Source organism: Physella acuta, unplaced genomic scaffold (genome assembly GCF_028476545.2).
Source record: "Physella acuta isolate Inbredline_101_S28 unplaced genomic scaffold, ASM2847654v3 ptg000227l, whole genome shotgun sequence".
NCBI classification, from domain to species: domain Eukaryota; kingdom Metazoa; phylum Mollusca; class Gastropoda; family Physidae; genus Physella; species Physella acuta.
Window position 1 is genome coordinate 379 of NW_026731746.1, and position 19,786 is coordinate 20,164.

General features: G+C 41.4%; 2 protein-coding genes across 2 annotated transcripts; one reads left to right on the forward strand and one right to left on the reverse strand.

Moving 5' to 3' along the window:
* Positions 1 to 5,967: 5,967 nt before the first annotated feature.
* Positions 5,968 to 6,672, reverse strand: LOC131937995 (hepatitis A virus cellular receptor 1-like). Its single transcript, XM_059295793.1, has one exon. It carries the CDS (start codon positions 6,670 to 6,672, stop codon positions 5,968 to 5,970), a length of 705 nt encoding a protein of 234 aa, XP_059151776.1.
* A 405-nt stretch (positions 6,673 to 7,077) lies between these two features.
* On the forward strand, positions 7,078 to 18,299 carry LOC131938011 (uncharacterized). Its single transcript, XM_059295810.1, has 6 exons — positions 7,078 to 7,177; positions 7,665 to 7,840; positions 13,680 to 13,800; positions 15,948 to 16,009; positions 16,722 to 16,830; positions 18,147 to 18,299. Exons 2-5 carry the CDS (start codon positions 7,670 to 7,672, stop codon positions 16,821 to 16,823), a joined length of 456 nt encoding a protein of 151 aa, XP_059151793.1. The 5' UTR covers positions 7,078 to 7,177; positions 7,665 to 7,669; the 3' UTR covers positions 16,824 to 16,830; positions 18,147 to 18,299.
* Positions 18,300 to 19,786: the final 1,487 nt, after the last annotated feature.

Genomic DNA, 19,786 nt, shown 5'->3' on the forward strand with positions numbered 1-19,786 from the left:
CCAATGTATACTTAAACAAGAACATAGCGGTGTTCACGATCAAGATTCTTTCAATTCTTGGAGTCTATTATAACTAAACGTGAACAAAGTTGGGTTTATGATCAAGATTCTTCCATTTGCTGGATCCCATTATAGCTAAACATGAACATATTTCGATGTATGATCAAGTTTACCTTAGTTGTTGATTAACTACCGGTACAAACACGAATACATGTTTATCGTTTAAGATGAAACATTACCATTTTATTTTTGCGCTTTTAGATTCAACTCTTCGTAACAACCCCCATTGGTAAATGATAAAATGTTGATATTGTGACAATATTGTCTAATACATGTGTATACATAGTATTTGTCCTAGATAATATTGATGTTTTCTTTCGTCAATAACGTGCCCTGCTGTTTCACTCAATACAAAATATTTTTGTTGTTTTTTTTTTGTTCTACATCGGCAACACACTGTGTTTCTTTCCCCACACAACTCCTTTCAGCGAATGTTCATATGTATGACGTGTGTGAAATACATTTGTCAACACGGGACTAGAATTACATCAAATTATTGATATAATTTTTTTTATTCTGTAGGTCTTTATACAGGCAGAAATAAATCTGGTATATACATCTTTAAAATAACGGCGCTTCACCTGAACAATGTTTTCCACATCATTTGGTTGGTCAGGTATTTTCCAAGATGCTCGAAAAGCAATTTTGATTATTTTGATTATATCAATTACCGCCTCGAGCGTTTATCTGATCATCAAAATCATGCGACAAAAACAGTATCAGTACAGCCCGAAATACCTGCTGTTGGTATCCCTGGCTGTTGGGGACATTGTCCTGGCGCTGTTCGCCCTGGTCGTACGGGTCCAGTCCTTGTTTAGAAAAACTGAGTCAGGTCTGGAGAATTGCCGTTTAAATTTTTACTCTAATATGTACTCAAATCACTTCATAAATTTTGTCTACGGAGTTGGTCTAATTGTACTAGCAGCTGAATTTTGTTTACCGACGAAGGTGTAACAGGCCAAGAACAACAACTCATTTTGATTTGGTTCGCAGTTTTGTAATTTGTATCGTGCCTTGGTTACTAGGTTTGATCGCTATGCTACCCCTGGGACTGGACGGGCGTAGATCTGGAAACGTGTAACGTGTACGCCGGACTTGAGATAACACGAGCACAAATTGTTGTGTCTACCATACTTCCGGCTTGTCTGGCACTGGTCACAGCTGTTGTTGTCGTCTGCTTCAAGATGGACCGTGGTTATGTCCAGCACTTAGAGATGACGTCAGGTGACCAAACTTTAGCCAGTGGTCAAGGTACTGATGATATTGCAGCGCAACATAGACAACCAGATGCAATAAACGTGCCTGCATATAATCTGAATCCACCATATAATCCATCATATTATCCACCACAGAATCCACCACAGAATCCACCAATGGGTTACTACCCTAATCCAGGGAACGTCAACACAGGTTCCAGTATCAACAATGTCATCATTGTGACAAATGACAGTTACCCCATTATCCCTCCCATCAACGCCATCTACCCTGAACAAAAGAAAATTTTATCTCTGTCATTAGTCTACTTTTTCCTCGTCACGCCTCAGATGATTTGTGTGTTGATCCTTATAAGCAATATCCCAGAGAGTTTAACTATGGTTGGCCTGCTATTTACGCTCGGCCTTAATTGGTTGACGTTGTTTAGACCCGTCGTCACCGCATTGGTTTCTGCACAGTCGGGTTACCTGACACAGGCGTAGAGTGCGTCACAGTCGGATTACCTGACACAGGCGTAGAGTGCGTCACAGTCGGGTTACCTGACACAGGCGTAGAGTGCGTCACAGTTGGGTTACCTGACACAGGCGTAGAGTGCGTCACAGTCGGGTTACCTGACACAGGCGTAGAGTGCGTCACAGTTGGGTTACCTGACACAGGCGTAGAGTGCGTCACAGTCAGGTTACCTGACACAGGCGTAAGGTGCGTCACAGTCCAATAATCTAAATCAGATTTAGATTGCCCGACTGACAGCTACCCACCTTCAGTGTCGTCGCTATGTCGGGTGTCACCCGGTGCGGCACCTCATGGTGTCACCCCCTTTTTTTGCGGTAAAAATAATTTAAAGTGTTCACATTTAATACTCATGATGTTTATCTATAAGTGGTTGCTAAATACAGCTGGGTGTAACATTGTTTCCTCTATAGTTTTCATGTTTACGTCTTGGTGTCAACCCCCCCCCCCTCCCACCTTCCTTCTCGTAATCGTCATTATGTACTTAAAATACTTTTTAGCTCTAATTAACTATTCATTGAACTGGCAAAAAAAACATATTTATTCTTTTTATGTTACAATTTTTTACTTGGATGTCGTCCCCCCCCTCCCCCCCCCCCCAATGATGTCACACGGTGCGATCCGCACCCACCGCCCCCGCCTCGCAAAGCCCCTGCCCTCCTTGTATATTGGTATACGTTTCCAAATCTCACGGCTCATTTAAAAATAAATCTCATGTTTTAATTGGTTTAATTGTGTTGTTTTTAATGATGATTTTTTAATGTTAATTTTTGTTTGTGCTGAGAAATATTAAAATTTTATCTATTCGAGTTGATAAAATAAATGTTACAAAGGTCTCTAGAATTAAACAATTCAGAAGTTCTCTTTGTGTTTGAAATCCCTCGACGTATTAACTCTTTGTGGAGCAAAGGGCCTTAATCACTACGTTGATGCAGTCTCAAGTAGAAATATACATTGAATCCATGCATACATGTGTATCATACATCTACACAAACCTAATTTTTGGCCATATGTGACAATTGCTGAATCTATGGCTTTATTATGTACAAATTAGACAACAAAGATGTGATTATATTTAATGATCACAGCCATCTCATGATCTGTCAGCGAGCACATTCTAAGTAGACTCGGTTACAATTTGTGTGTTGATGTGATCGATGTTAAAAAGTTGCGTAATATTCATTTTATAATAGAAAACAAAACGTTTCACAGTGTGGTTTTAATTTAATATGCGTGTCCAACGATATTTAGTAATTTTTCTACGACCGGTTTTAAAACCTTAATTCGTATAAATTACCGTTAATATATCATCGCTGAGCTTAAGATTGCATGTCAGTTATTCCTAGAAACCAAATCCATTATATTCTGAGTTTGATTGGCACCCGAGTTACTTAAATGTAAACAGTGTCGTCGTTACATTTCTTGGATTTTCGTTGTTGGGGTTTATCACTGCAAAAGCTCAAGGTGTTTTGTATGAAAACATGTCAGAACTGACTAGCACAGCATTAACAGGATGCATACAGACAGAACACACGGAGTGAACGTTACCATTTTTTAAATACAAAGAACGTTAGAATTAACAAAACAAAACGTAACGTAACAAGCAATAATTTTCATGTAAAATTTCTAATGAAAATGTAATCAGTGTATTCAGCGACACTTTTAAATACTTGTTTCATTTACAACTAGCTTGTTAGGAAAAGTAAGACGTTTGATTCAAATGATAACATTGAACAGATGCATGCTACAAGCAGATAAGAAAGGGTTAAATAAAAGAACAGCCGTGAATGAATGGTAACAATCTCCCCTCTGGCGACTAAATGATGCACATACAAGGTGTGGCTGATCCCCCACTCAACTAACAGCCAACATAGCCGGTTATAGCCGCAGGATGTTTTTTTATGCATCATCTAACTTAACCAGTTGACACACGTACGTTTGCGTTACGTACCAATGTGCCTTCAGTTGAGTTCACTTTCATCTGCACTTAGACCTTAAAAGGAAAATTCTCCTGTATCTCCTCTGTGCTTATTGCTAGTTACCTACGGCTGTTAGTTTCTGGCAGAAAATCACTGCATAAAACTGACATAAACAACTTGATAACAAACAGCTTTTAAATGTACTAAATATAAACTTTTTTTAGCGCAATTTCCATACTGGCAAAAATGGCGTTTAATAACTCGTCATTTCTGGATGTATGGATGTGTGTCCGCAGCCTTTAAGTCGTATCTCCTCCTCAACGAAGCAATATCGAGGACTAGTTACAAAGCAAATATGTTAAGCAAGTTCCAAGGATGATTGGGGGCAAAAACAAATTCCGGAATTCCTTCCTGGACTTCCCGAAAAAGCCAAAAAACCTCGAAAAAATGCAGTTTTTGCTCCATATCTCGGCAACCAGACCACTTAGCGACTTGAAACATTTACCAATCGATTCCTGCCATAATTTAGACCAATATTGCCGAAGAAAGTTTTCAAAAATATCCTTTCGTTCGGTCACAAAAAATTAATTAAGAACATTTAAACTGAGCATCTTGTAGGCCTATGATGATTTAAACTGAGCATCGTGTAGGAGTTTATATTTATAGGATGATATTTACAAAAAATTAAAAATTAAAAATTGTTATGGATAACATAAGGAAATTGCGCTTAAATTGTCACTAGACTTTTTATTAACTTGTTTTATTTAATTGTAGTGTTGTTAGTTAAAATATGTTAGAGTTTATTTTGGCGACACTAGCTTTTATTATACAAGGAAATGTAGTTTTATTGAGTTAGTTACGATAGAGTTGAGTGGAATCAAAGATGTTCTACTGTTTTGAATCAGGGTGAACTAGGACAGTTTATTATCACTGCAAAATTGATCCAACCGAAAGTAAACCAAAATATATTTTTACAAAATATGAGAGGACTGGAAAGTACCCAGATCAGGAGTTTACATTACTTTACATTATTAAACCTTCCATCCAGTTAGGCGTTCATCTTATTAAAACTAATTGATGCAGTAGCGTAGCGAGGAGGGGCGGGGGGGGGGGACATATGTCCCCGGGCGCCGACCTTAGAGGGCGCCAAAATGTGTTGGAAAAATACATTGAAATGTTGAGAAGGGGGGGGGGTGCAAATCGAAAGTTTGGGTGGGGGGGGGGGGGGTGCAAATCGAAAGTTTGTCCCCGAGCGCCGGGAAGGGTCGCTACGCCTCTGAATTGTTGTCTATCTCAATTAGCATGCCTAGTATTTAGTGACTAGTGTAATATACAGGCGCTGGAGTGAAACGCCCAGGGAAAACGGAATAGAGGGCGCCAAAGACAGACCTGGAGGCGGAGTCATCTTGAAGATCTGAAGACAGCAGGCATGTTTTGGGTGTTTGTAAAATTAATAGCCGGGGACCGGACAAAATGGAAGGTTATTTTTGAGGCCCTATGATCTACAAGAAGTAAAGAGGATGAAGTCTAGTCAAGAAAGTCATTAAAAGAATAATTAAGTTGAAAATGCAGTAACTGCTAATTTCTCACACCTGTGCAGGTAATAAATGTCATCGTAAATCTGCCAACAAGCATGAGTTAGCAGGGGGGGGGGGGTAAAACAAATGATTGTCTAGAGAAAAAAGAACAATAAAGGTGAGTGATAGGGGGTTGGGTGCTAGAAGGAAAGGTGAATGATAGGGGGTTGGGTGCTAGAACGAAATTTGAGTGATAGGGGGTTGGGTGCTTGAAGGAAAGGTGAATGATAGGGGGTTGGGTGCTAGAACGAAATTTGAGTGATAGGGGGTTGGGTGCTAGAAAGAAAGGGGAGTGATAAGGGGTTGGGTGCTGGAAGGAATGGGGAGTGATAGGGTGATGGGTGCTAGAAAGAAATGGGAGTGATAGGGGGTTGGGTGCAAGCAGGCGAGTCAGCTCGGTTCCAACAAGTGTGGTGGGTGGTGTTTGGTGAGTTTAGTTTTAGGTGATGGGTAAGTGCATGTTGGTAAGGTGGCTGCTAGTGAGTACGTTGGCTGGTTAGACATGGTGAAAGGTTGATGAGTTGTGTGAAGACTTGTGAGGATCGTGCTGGTTGGTGATAGTGGGGTCTTGAGGTTGAGTGGGGGCTTTTGGGTCAGTTGGGCTTGTGGGTATGTTGTGGCTTGTGGGTATGTTGGGCATGTGGGTAAGTTGGGGCTTGTGAATATGTAGGGGCTTGTGGGTAAGGTTAGGCTTGTTGGTATGTTAGGGCTTGTGGGTATGTTTGGTATGTTGGGGCTTGTGGGTAAGGTTGGGGCTTGTGGGTAGGTTGGGGCTTGTGGATAAGTTGGGGCTTGTGGGTATGTTGGGGTTTGTGGATAAGGTTGGGGCTTGTGGATAAGGTTGGGGCTTGTGGGCATGTTGTTGCTTGTGGGTAAGTTGGGGCTTGTGGGTAAGGTTGGGCTTGTGGGTATGTTTGGTATGTTGGGGTTTGTGGATAAGGTTGGGGCTTGTGGGTAAGGTTGGGGATTGTGGGTAAGGTTGGGCTTGTTGGTATGTTGGGGCTTGTGGGTAAGTTGGGGATTGTTGGTAAGGTTGGGCTTGTTGGTATTTTGGGGCTTGTGGATATGTTGGGGATTGTGGGTAAGGTTGGGCTTGTTGGTATGTTGGTGTTTGTGGGTAAGTTGAGGATTGTGGGTAAGTTAGGGCTTGTGGGTAAGGTTGGGCTTGTTGGTATTTTGGGGCTTGTGGATATGTTGAGGATTGTGGGTAAGGTTGGGCTTGTTGGTATGTTGGGGCTTGTGGGTAAGTTGGGGATTGTGGGTAAGTTGGGGCTTGTGGGTAAGGTTGGGCTTGTTGGTATTTTGGGGCTTGTGGGTAAGTTGAGGATTGTGGGTAAGTTGGGGCTTGTGGGTAAGGTTGGGCTTGTTGGTATGTTGGGGCTTGTGGGCATGTTGGGAATTGTGGGTACGTTGGGTATTGTGGGTATGGTTGGGCTTGTGGGTCAGTTGGTCTTTTTGGATCAGTTGGGGTCTTGTGGGTCTATGGGGGCCTGTGAGTCAATAGGGGCTTGTGGGTGACTGTGGGCTTGTGTGTGAGTATGGGACTGTGAGTAGGGATTGGTGTAAATGAAGACTGTGTGAGTTTAATGTCAGTAGGTTAATTGTGTGTTTGTTGTTGCTTATAATAAGATGTTAAATTTATTATCAACCAATACTGTCAAAAAGAAATTACGTTTAATCAATTTTTTATTGTTCATTTATGTTTTAAACTGATTGTCCAGTCCTAGTTTTACTACGTTAGATAAAGCTAATTAAATTACTATCTTTAATAACAGCTCATCATTATGGCCATTACAATATTTATAAGCTACCTGTCATTACCGTGCGAGTACATTCAGGGTGACTTAAACTAAATACGGAATCAAGAGAACATTGTGAGACTTGAAAAGAATTTTCGTGAGTAACCTTATGGTATCTAAGCTATATTTTTTTTGAAGGAGTTTACAGTAAACGTAATGGCGTGGTCGAATGGTAGTGCATTTTGCTGCCAGTCTGAAGGTATCGGGCTCGGTGCTCGGTATGGACTGTACGATGTCCCTGAGTCCACTGAACTATGATGGGTACGGACTTTTGACTGAACGATGTCCCTGAGTCCACTCAGCTATGATGGGTACCTGACTTAAGTTCGGGAACGTAGAGGCAGCAGGCATAGTCTGACCACACTATCTCTTCAAATGCGGAGGTAAAGAAACATATGAACTTCTTCTGCCCAATGGATAGCTCGGTCTAAATATTAGCTTTACATTTTTTTTGTATAAGCAATTAGTAATTTACAAACTGAAGTATGTCTTATGAATTAAATGTAAAACTTTTTTTTAAACGAGAGCTTAAAATGTGCCTTTTCGATTATTTTTCCAATTGTACAAATTGTACTTTTTTTTAGCAAGTATGAGGAAGATGTACTTATGGCTGTTGTTGTTGATGGTACTAAATGAAATGCCGTACTGTCAAACATGCAATTTATGGAAACCAAGACTCAAGGCTCATACCGAATCGATTGAAAATGCTTTTGTCAAGTACCACAACAGAAGACGCAGGAGATATAAACACAAAGAATTAGTGAGTTGCCGCTACATTGATTCACTAGTTGGCTTGGGGTGGGGTGTGCAATTTTAATCGTTTCTTTTAACAGTTAGATCATTTTTTTAAAAACTACAATCATCAGTTTAAATATATCGTTTCGCAAATTTTCAGTCGAAAATGCCTTTATTAATTCAATGGCTACATTTATAACCCCGGCACAGTAGTTTAAGAGCTAACATTAATTGTGGGCACAGTAGTTTAAGAGCTAACATTAATTGTGGGCATTTCGTACAAGGAAATTTTTATTATCTAAATGATTACAAGAATATTGAACTTCGAACATTATTCTACTTTAAGGCATTTCATTGACATTATTTTTAATATTTTAAAAATTATTTCAACGATTCTGAACTTATTAAATTATATTAATTAAGGGCATTGCATTTAAACATGTTTTTAAAAAATTGACTACAAAGATACTGAACTTAATATGGTTGTCATTAAGCTGTTACAACCTCATTTATCTTTTTAAATCGGTAGCCTAGAGCATGCCTATTAAAGGTGTTTGTTTATTAAATAGCTACCATACAGCCAATATATTCCTTTCTACTGATAAGCTTTTTATTGTAGTTTGTTTTTGGTCGGTAGTAACCATAAATCTTAAAATAGGCAAGATAGTTTTGGATCACCAACATGTGGCTCAATGTAAACTTTACATTGATTAAACATTGACGAAAAAATCCACTCAGTTAAAATGGTTGTAGATTTTTGTGTATGAAAATTTTTATTCAAGCTGTTTTTCCCAGCCCCCACCACATGAATGTATGCCTCTCTCCTCACCTTTTGGATGTGAGCCCCCACTCGCAACTCCCTTCAAATGGAAACACGCCCAATACACCTCCACCCTTTTATAATACGCCCTTCTAGCGGTCTTGTGGATATAGGCCCCTCTACCCCATCTCCTGTCTATACGTCCCTCTTCCTCATCGATATACATCTCCCTACCCCATGTCATCGATATACATCTCTCTACCCCACATCATCAACATACATCTCCCTACACCATCTCACCGATATACATCTCCCTACCCCATTTCCTGTCTATTTGCCCTCTCTGTCCGGGTGCAGGACGATTACCCGAATGGACACTTGTCTGAATGTGACAAATGCCCGAATGGACACTTGTCTGAATGTGACAAATGCCCGAATGGACACTTGTCTGAATGTGACAAATGCCCGAACGGACACTTGCCTGAATGTGACAAATGCCCGAATGGACACTTGCCTGAATGTGACAAATGCCCGAATGGACACTTGCCTGAATGTGACAAATGCCCGAATGGACACTTGTCTGAATGTGACAAATGCCCGAATGGACACTTGTCTGAATGTGACAAATGCCCGAATGGACACTTATCTGAATGTGACAAATGCCCGAATGGACACTTGCCTGAATGTGACAAATGCCCGAATGGACACTTGCCTGAATGTGACAAATGCCCGAATGGACACTTGCCTGAATGTGACAAATGCCCGAATGGACACTTGCCTGAATGTGACAAATGCCCGAATGGACACTTGTCTGAATGTGACAAATGCCCGAATGGACACTTGTCTGAATGTGACAAATGCCCGAATGGACACTTGCCTGAATGTGACAAATGCCCGAATGGACACTTGCCTGAATGTGACAAATGCCCGAATGGACACTTGCCTGAATGTGACAAATGCCCGAATGGACACTTGCCTGAATGTGACTACTGCCCGAATGGACACTTGTCTGAATGCGACAAATGCCCGAATGGACACTTGCCTGAATGTGACAAATGCCCGAATGGACACTTGCCTGAATGTGACAAATGCCCGAATGGACACTTGCCTGAATGTGACAAATGCCCGAATGGACACTTGCCTGAATGTGACAAATGCCCGAATGGACACTTGCCTGAATGTGACAAATGCCCGAATGGACACTTGCCTGAATGTGACAAATGCCCGAATGGACACTTGCCTGAATGTGACAAATGCCCGAATGGACACTTGCCTGAATGTGACAAATGCCCGAATGGACACTTGCCTGAATGTGACAAATGCCCGAATGGACACTTGCCTGAATGTGACAAATGCCCGAATGGACACTTGCCTGAATGTGACAAATGCCCGAATGGACACTTGCCTGAATGTGACAAATGCCCGAATGGACACTTGCCTGAATGTGACAAATGCCCGAATGGACACTTGCCTGAATGTGACAAATGCCCGAATGGACACTTGCCTGAATGTGACAAATGCCCGAATGGACACTTGCCTGAATGTGACTACTGCCCGAATGGACACTTGTCTGAATGTAACAAATGCCCGAATGGACACTTGCCTGAATGTGACAAATGCCCGAATGGACACTTGTCTGAATGTGACAAATGCCCGAATGGACACTTGTCTGAATGTGACAAATGCCCGAATGGACACTTGTCTGAATGTGACAAATGCCCGAATGGACACTTGCCTGAATGTGACAAATGCCCGAATGGACACTTGCCTGAATGTGACAAATGCCCGAATGGACACTTGCCTGAATGTGACAAATGCCCGAATGGACACTTGCCTAAATGTGACAAATGCCCGAATGGACACTTGCCTGAATGTGACAAATGCCCGAATGGACACTTGTCTGAATGTGACAAATGCCCGAATGGACACTTGTCTGAATGTGACAAATGCCCGAATGGACACTTGCCTAAATGTGACAAATGCCCGAATGGACACTTGCCTGAATGTGACAAATGCCCGAATGGACACTTGCCTGAATGTGACAAATGCCCGAATGGACACTTGCCTGAATGTGACTACTGCCCGAATGGACACTTGTCTGAATGTGACAAATGCCCGAATGGACACTTGCCTGAATGTGACAAATGCCCGAATAGACACTTGCCTGAATGTGACAAATGCCCGAATGGACACTTGCCTGAATGTGACAAATGCCCGAATGGATACTTGCCTGAATGTGACAAATGCCCGAATGGACACTTGCCTGAATGTGACAAATGCCCGAATGGACACTTGCCTGAATGTGACAAATGCCCGAATGGACACTTGCCTGAATGTGACAAATGCCCGAATGGACACTTGTCTGAATGTGACAAATGCCCGAATGGACACTTGCCTGAATGTGACAAATGCCCGAATGGACACTTGCCTGAATGTGACAAATGCCCGAATGGACACTTGCCTGAATGTGACAAATGCCCGAATGTACACTTGCCTGAATGTGACAAATGCCCGAATGGACACTTGCCTGAATGTGACAAATGCCCGAATGGACACTTGCCTGAATGTGACAAATGCCCGAATGGACACTTGCCTGAATGTGACTACTGCCCGAATGGACACTTGTCTGAATGTGACAAATGCCCGAATGGACACTTGCCTGAATGTGACAAATGCCCGAATAGACACTTGCCTGAATGTGACAAATGCCCGAATGGACACTTGCCTGAATGTGACAAATGCCCGAATGGATACTTGCCTGAATGTGACAAATGCCCGAATGGACACTTGCCTGAATGTGACAAATGCCCGAATGGACACTTGCCTGAATGTGACAAATGCCCGAATGGACACTTGCCTGAATGTGACAAATGCCCGAATGGACACTTGCCTGAATGTGACAAATGCCCGAATGGACACTTGCCTGAATGTGACAAATGCCCGAATGGACACTTGCCTGAATGTGACAAATGCCCGAATGGACACTTGCCTGAATGTGACAAATGCCCGAATGGACACTTGCCTGAATGTGACAAATGCCCGAATGGACACTTGTCTGAATGTGACAAATGCCCGAATGGACACTTGCCTGAATGTGACAAATGCCCGAATGGACACTTGCCTGAATGTGACAAATGCCCGAATGGACACTTGCCTGAATGTGACTACTGCCCGAATGGACACTTGTCTGAATGTAAAAAATTCCCGAATGGACACTTGTCTGAATGTGACAAATGCCCGAATGGACACTTGCCTGAATGTGACAAATGCCCGAATGGACACTTGCCTGAATGTGACAAATGCCCGAATGGACACTTGTCTGAATGTGACAAATGCCCGAATGGACACTTGCCTGAATGTGACAAATGCCCGAATGGACACTTGCCTGAATGTGACAAATGCCCGAATGGACACTTGCCTGAATGTGACAAATGCCCGAATGGACACTTGCCTGAATGTGACAAATGCCCGAATGGACACTTGCCTGAATGTGACAAATGCCCGAATGGACACTTGCCTGAATGTGACAAATGCCCGAATGGACACTTGCCTGAATGTGACAAATGCCCGAATGGACACTTGCCTGAATGTGACAAATGCCCGAATGGACACTTGCCTGAATGTGACAAATGCCCGAATGGACAATTGCCTGAATGCGACAAATGCCCGAATGGACACTTGCCTGAATGTGACAAATGCCCGAATGGACACTTGCCTGAATGTGACAAATGCCTGAATGGACACTTGCCTGAATGTGACTACTGCCCGAATGGACCCTTGTCTGAATGTGACAAATGCCCGAATGGACACTTGTCTGAATGTGACAAATGCCCGAATGGACACTTGCCTGAATGTGACAAATGCCCGAATGGACACTTGCCTGAATGTGACTACTGCCCGAATGGACACTTGCCTGAATGTGACTACTGCCCGAATGGACACTTGTCTGAATGTGACAAATGCCCGAATGGACACTTGCCTGAATGCGACAAATGCCCGAATGGACACTTGCCCGAATTGGACACTTGCCTGAATGTGACAAATGCCCGAATGGACAATTGCCTGAATGCGACAAATGCCCGAATGGACACTTGCCTGAATGTGACAAATGCCCGAATGGACACTTGCCCGAATGCGACAAACACCCGAATGGACACTTGCCCGAATTGGACAAATGCCCTAAAGCCACTAACCCGACAGCCTTTTCAGCGAAAGAATTGTTAATATTATATATTGCCAAGTAGACAATGTTAATAAAATCTGATTTTTTTTATTTTGATAATTAACACAATTCTAAGCGTAAAAATGATAAAAGGATAAACAAATATATTTTAAAAAGAGTAAAAAAAATCTATCTATTAAAGAAAAAAATACCAATTATCTAAGGTTTTAAATAACTGAAACTCATTTCTTTATTACGTAATTGCTTAAAATAATTGCCTAAAGAAGTTGCGTTGAATGGAGATCAAACATAAGCGACAGCAGCTCACCCTCACCCTAACAACTGCCCACATTATCGACAACACATCATTTTTTTTGTGTGAAATGATCACCACTGCAAACACTACCCTTACCAAGTTTTAAAGGGAAAAAAAATATTTTTACAGAAATTACTAATTTTTAATAAAAATTTATAGCTTGATTTTTTTTAAATAAATATAAACACATTTCTATGTGTTACGCTTAGAATTGTGTTAATAGGGCTTTAAAGTCTACGGCCTCGAAATCTACTAGCTGCCTAGTACAAGAACGAGAAGTCGTGACCTACTTACAAGCATTATTATCAAAATATCAAATTAACATTTTATTTAAAATGTGTACATGTCAATATAAATCTTATCAGCGGTTTCGGGACTTTGAGGCATTCGGTGATTCGGGAAAACGTCGGTCGAGCAAACGGCATTCGGACAAGTGTCCTTCGATTATTTTGTCGTAGACGCCTCTCTATCCATCCCCAATATCCTGGATATATATTCCTCTACCCAATCTAAAGCATATACCTCCATATACATATGGACAACATGTACAACATATACGGTCAATCCGATTTGAAAAGCAAGCTACCCTATATAAATACAACTAATCGAATGTGATAACCTTGCAGGTTTGGGAATCAGGCTTAAATTTATGGACGAAGTATGTGGTTCAAGAAGCCAAAGACTGTGAGCATGCAGAAAGAAATGCTGCAATGTATTCATTATCTTACAAAGTATGCAAACACAGAAGTGAGTCAAACCTAGTTAACAATAATGTACATTAGATTTTGACCGCGTAGTTGGATGGTAACGCTTACGGATGGTAACACTTACGGATGGTAACGCTTACGGATGGTAACGCTCACGACCGCTAACCCAAAAGTCGCTGGTTCGGATTACGGACTCGAGCATGAAAGACGTCTCTGAGTCCACCCAGCTCTGATGCTTACCTTACTCACGTTAGAGAAACTAAAGCTCCCACTGAATGCCAATGCATGTACAGTAAAGAGGGGACTGGGTTCCTTTTAGAAACTTTTAATTATTTCTACAGTAGAAATAGAAAAAAAAACTGGATTTCCTGTTTCTTTTTAACTCAGTGGGCCCCTTTTTCATCCGTTAGGCTACAACGGAGTGAAACGAAGAAATCAACTAAAAAAAATTAATGCTAGAAACTTTCCCAAGTGCAAGAGTTTCTTTCATGCACGTTTTCAGAAAAATGTCTGGAAAAAAATTGCCTGGAGTATTCTGAAGGAAATCCCAAAACTGTTCTTAGCGATTGGATGAAAACTAAAAACTTAATAAGATTTGTAGCGCCAAAATGGGTCCTAACGGGTGATAAAGGGGCCCACTGATAATTTTTGCGTAGGGGCCCGAAAATCCTAGCTACGCCACTGCGAGTCATTGAAACAGACGAACTCAATTTCATGGGCCTCGTGTGTTGCGGGCGAGAGAGGGGAAAGTTAATGATGAGATTATGATACAATATTTGATCAATGGACATCGATGCAATATAGTAACCAGTGCGGAGTTCAGTATGTCTTCTTCTTCTTCGTTCTTAATTATTAGTGTGGAAGGGGATCGAGATTTATCTGCCAGTGGGTTTGAACTCGAGACTTATTTCGAATTTATCAACCATGAGCTTTTTGCCGACTCGAACGCGCCTCCAACACAATTAAGCGTTACGTGTCAACTGTTTATGCGCCATTGAGGCCATTGACTCCGATTTCAGCCTGCTTTTCTTTTTGGAGTTGCTTCCATAGCCTTTGTCCAACCAAGAACAAACTACAAGGCAGCAGTTGTTTAATTTTGGAGTTGTCTCTCCTAGTAGAGTGGCTGTCCCCAGCTAACGAGCCTCATCTGCCCGAGGGTTCGAACTCGAGACTTATCGGTTTAGCAACCATGAGCTTTACCGACTCGACCACGCCGACCCCCTATGGGAAAACAAAAACTTGTAATCCTAACTGAGCAAAGTCAATCCAGTGTGATCATCACTTATGAGAATGCTAGCGATATTTAATGGACAAACACTTAAGCAACAAGGGCAGGTAAAGGAGAGTTCACCTATTCCAGTGACCTCTCTCAGTGACCACTTTTATATTCCCTTAGGTGAGTCAGCTACAGTGGCGTCTAGGTCGGGTGTCACCCAGTGCGGCACTCTGTGTGTGTATGTCAACCTACATATGTCTATAATTAAAATATTTGCCGCATACGCGTATACGTTTGAGTATAAGCTTTAATCACTGCAGACTTAATAGTAACGTTGTTTATCTTTAGTCTGTTAATTATACAGTTGGATTTAGCATTGCCTTCTCTACATTAAGCTCGTTAACGTCATGAATGTCACCCCCACCCTCTTGTAATAATTGTCTGTTTGTACTTAAAAACTATTTAACTTTAGTTTATCATCAATGGAAACGGCAAAAAGCATTTTTTTTCTGTATATTTTACAATTTTTGTCACCCCCCCCCCCCCTGAATGGTGTCACCCGGTGCGAACCGCACCACCCGCCCCGCCCTCGCTACACTTCAGAGCTGGGTGGACTACAATCCGGGATCCGAACTCGAGACTTTAGGGTTACCTATCGACCAGTGTTTCTTCCAGACTTTTTTCTCCGGGGGGGGGGGGGGGGCACTTGAAATTTTCGGGGGGGGGGGGGGGTAGACTTTCTTCGGGGGGGGGGGGGCGGACACTGTTAAAATTATATAAATTATATAAAAATTATAAAATTTTATATAAATTATATACATTTCATTTCGTTCGGGGGGGGGGGGGGGGGCGGTAGAATGCCTGGAAGAAACTCTGCCAATCGACCAGACCATCCCTTTGCATACACGAGAGTAGCTTTAATGTGACTAGCAATTCGTGATACAAAACATGTTCTAATGTTTTCCCTACAGCTGGCTACTCGGCCGAGGAGGTGGCTGAGTCCTGTAGCATTGAGATGATGTCCACTGAATGGGTAATGTTGGTTTTAATCATTTAGACCAGTGGCTCTTAACCTGGGTTAGATCGAACCCCAAGAGTTTACTCAGTCAGACTCAGGGGTACGACAGCGGCCAAAACCACACACCACTAAAAAAATCATATTTTACTTTATCTATAAAAAGAATTCAGTGAATGCGCATTTGAAGCTGTTGGCGTTCGGTGCTTGAAAAAGGTTCACCATGTGAACAATATTTGAAAACAATCATACATGTTAGGGTTAGGGTTAGGGTTAGGGTTAGGGTTAGGGTTAGGGTTAGGGTTAGGGTTAGGGTTAGGGTTAGGGTTAGAGTTAGAGTTAGGGTTAGGGTTAGGGTTAGGGTTAGGGTTAGAGTTAGGGTTAGGGTTAGGGTTAGGGTTACGGTTAGGGTTAGGGCTAGGACTAGGACTAGGACTAGGACTAGGACTAGGGCTAGGGTTAGGGTTAGGGTTATGGTCAAGGTTAGGCTTAAACCAATGATTTGGTTTTGGGTTAAGTTTCAGGCTGAGGTAAATGCTCCAGGTGGTAAATACAGGGGGGGGGGAAGGTCCTGGGGGTAATAGACCGGGGGGTGTGGTAATGTCCTGTAGCCATTGTTACACATTTACAAAAAGCACACCACGTTTCAATAGATTGTGTACAATATTGCCACGAGTGACCACACAGGTCACATCAAATATAAAGCTAACAGCAGTTTCTTCTTGGTCAGCTGAATAAGATAAAAGAATTCAGAGGATTCGCTTGCACTATAGTGTTTTGTCCAGGAATCGATCACCACGACTTTGCTGTGTGCATGTATCAGCAATACTGATAGTGGGGTATGCAAGTTTTTTTTTAATAAATATACTTTTGTATAAATTTATTTTAATATATATATATATATATATATATATATATATATATATATATATATATATATATATATATATATATATATATATATATGCTAGCGTACCTGTCAAGCGTTGCTGGTTATTGTTGAAACATTTTAATGAATTCACCAACGTCTTACCGACGTAGATTTTGTTTCTAAAAATGGTTTGATTAGATATATAGGCCTAAACATTACAATATTTTTGCGTTGAGTGGTGAAGCTTAGTAGTTGACGCCATTGGGCGTGCTGTGTAAGTTAATCCCTCTCCGTAAATGTAAGATAGAACACACCTTAGGCAACACAACACGTGTTAGGGGCGTCCCATTTCATCACCGCAGGGGTGCAAGTTGCGAGCCCTTGTTCGGCTCAGTCATCAAATATTTTAGCCCGCCGTATCCCTAGTGTAGTGTGCTCTTTGAAGCGAAAATAGGCGCTTCACTCGAGCTGGTGTTACTTCGGGTCATAGTTTGACAGCTGAATTAAGTTGAAACCCGCGACATCTTGTGCGTGGCACCCAACAAAGAGACACAATATCTTTATGTAGTCACTGGGAACTTTCTTGGAGCATAAAATTCGTTTTAAAAAATCCCACACGGCATGGTTACGGTGGGCTACTATAATTGTTGTCAAAAATTGAACCAGATGCGCCCAATGTTTTCCCTGCGGTCGTGTAACCCGGTGTGTCCAAGGCCCCCTCGTGAGTACTATGATGTCTACATTTGTTTTAAAGATCGCCCTTCACTAGAAATATGGCGGGCTGTAAAACATGATGCCAAAATTGAACCTGGATCGTCACCTGTGTGTGTATGTGTGTGTTTGTGTGCGTATTTCCCGATTATACTGGTAGCAGTTAAATGCGTTTCATTTAATTACATTCAACCGTTTTCCCTGCGTCCTAATTTTCTTTTTTTTAAAATATTTGGCCCAAAGATCATTGATTGCCCATGCATCATGATTGCTCTCTTGGCCTTCAGCGGTAGGTCTATAGTGCTAATCTAACGCTCAGCATTACGTATGATACTCGGTTGCCAGGGCACTTTTTATTTTATTTCAGAGATTTCTCTGGTAAACGTAATACTTTCCTCAGATAAAGGGCCTTTAGAAAACTTTGGGGTTAGCAATCGCGTCCTCTCTAAACCAGAAGCGTCGTCATACTCTCTCCAATACTGCACCCCTTAGATCCTCAAATACAATACCTTTGATAGGTACTAATTTGTAGTTGCTAATATTGATATATTAATTAATTGTTTATATTTTCAGATTTGAACAATCACACTCAGCTATACGGATTTAGGAGTTGCATCAACATGCATGAAATCTGGTGGCATTAAAATTTATTCATTGAAATACAAAACCTCTTCCTCTTTCCATGTTTGAATGAGGTTTACAACCTATTAAAAACATATAACTAGCTAAATGTCTTGTTTTTTTTTTTAAACAAATGATTACCATATGTTCATTCGCTTACTGTTCTGTATTGATATGGTTATTGAATAGACAAAATATACTAACTATTGTTTGACGCAGTTTTTGTATAACTAGGTTGTCATCACAGTCATAATTGATTCTTTACCTCATCATATCATTTGTAGCACTTTAGTACCACATGTCACTTATATCACTTTAGCACCACATGTCACTTATATCACTTTAGCACCACATGTCACTTAAATCACTTTAGCACCACATGTCACTTATACCACTTTAGCACCAAAAGTCACTTAAATCACTTTAGCACCACATGTCACTTATACAACTTTAGCACCACATGTCACTTATACAACTTTAGCACCACATGTCACTTATACCACTTTAGCACCACATGTCACTTATACCACTTTAGCACCACATGTCACTTATACCACTCTAGCACCACATGTCACTTATACCACTCTAGCACCACATGTCACTTATACCATTCTAGCACCACATGTCACTTATACCATTCTAGCACCACATGTCACTTATACCACTTTAGCACCACATGTCACTTATACCACTTTAGCACCACATGTCACTTATACCACTTTAGCACCACATGTCACTTATACCACTTTAGCACAACATGTCACTTATACCACTTTAGCACCACATGACGCTTATAACATTCTAGCACCACACCACATGTCTCTTATACCACTCTAGCACCACATGTCACTTATACCATTCTAGCACCACATGTCACTTATACCATTCTAGCACCACATGTCACTTATACCACTTTAGCACCACATGTCACTTATACCACTTTAGCACCACATGGCGCTTATAACATTCTAGCACCACAACACATGTCTCTTATACCACTCTAGCACCACATGTCACTTATACCATTCTAGCACCACATGTCACTTATACCACTCTAGCACCACATGTCACTTATACCATTCTAGCACCACATGTCACTTATACCACTTTAGCACCACATGTCACTTATACCACTTTAGCACCACATGTCACTTATACCACTTTAGCACCACATGTCACTTATACCACTTTAGCACCACATGGCGCATATAACATTCTAGCACCACACCACATGTCTCTTATACCACTCTAGCACCACATGTCACTTATACCATTCTAGCACCACATGTCACTTATACCATTCTAGCACCACATGTCACTTATACCATTCTAGCACCACATGTCACTTATACCATTCTAGCACCACATGTCACTTATACCATTCTAGCACCACATGTCACTTATACCATTCTAGCACCACATGTCACTTATACCACTTTAGCACCACATGTCACTTATACCATTCTAGCACCACTTTTCACTTATATCACTCTAGCACCATAAGTCACTTATACCAATTAAACACAACTTTATACTACATCTAAATATTATATTTACTCCAACCCATCATTTAAGATAACATAAAACTATTG

Excerpts from the sequence above, each read along its gene's own strand:
- LOC131937995 (XM_059295793.1), bottom strand. The coding sequence starts at position 6,672 with ATGCCCACAAGCCCCAACATACCAACAAGCCCAACCTTACCCACAAGC.
- LOC131938011 (XM_059295810.1), top strand. The coding sequence starts at position 7,670 with ATGAGGAAGATGTACTTATGGCTGTTGTTGTTGATGGTACTAAATGAA. Across the intron at positions 7,841-13,679 it reads GATATAAACACAAAGAATTA|GTTTGGGAATCAGGCTTAAA; the intron begins GTGAGTTGCCGC and ends ATAACCTTGCAG. Across the intron at positions 16,010-16,721 it reads AGATGATGTCCACTGAATGG|CTGAATAAGATAAAAGAATT; the intron begins GTAATGTTGGTT and ends CTTCTTGGTCAG.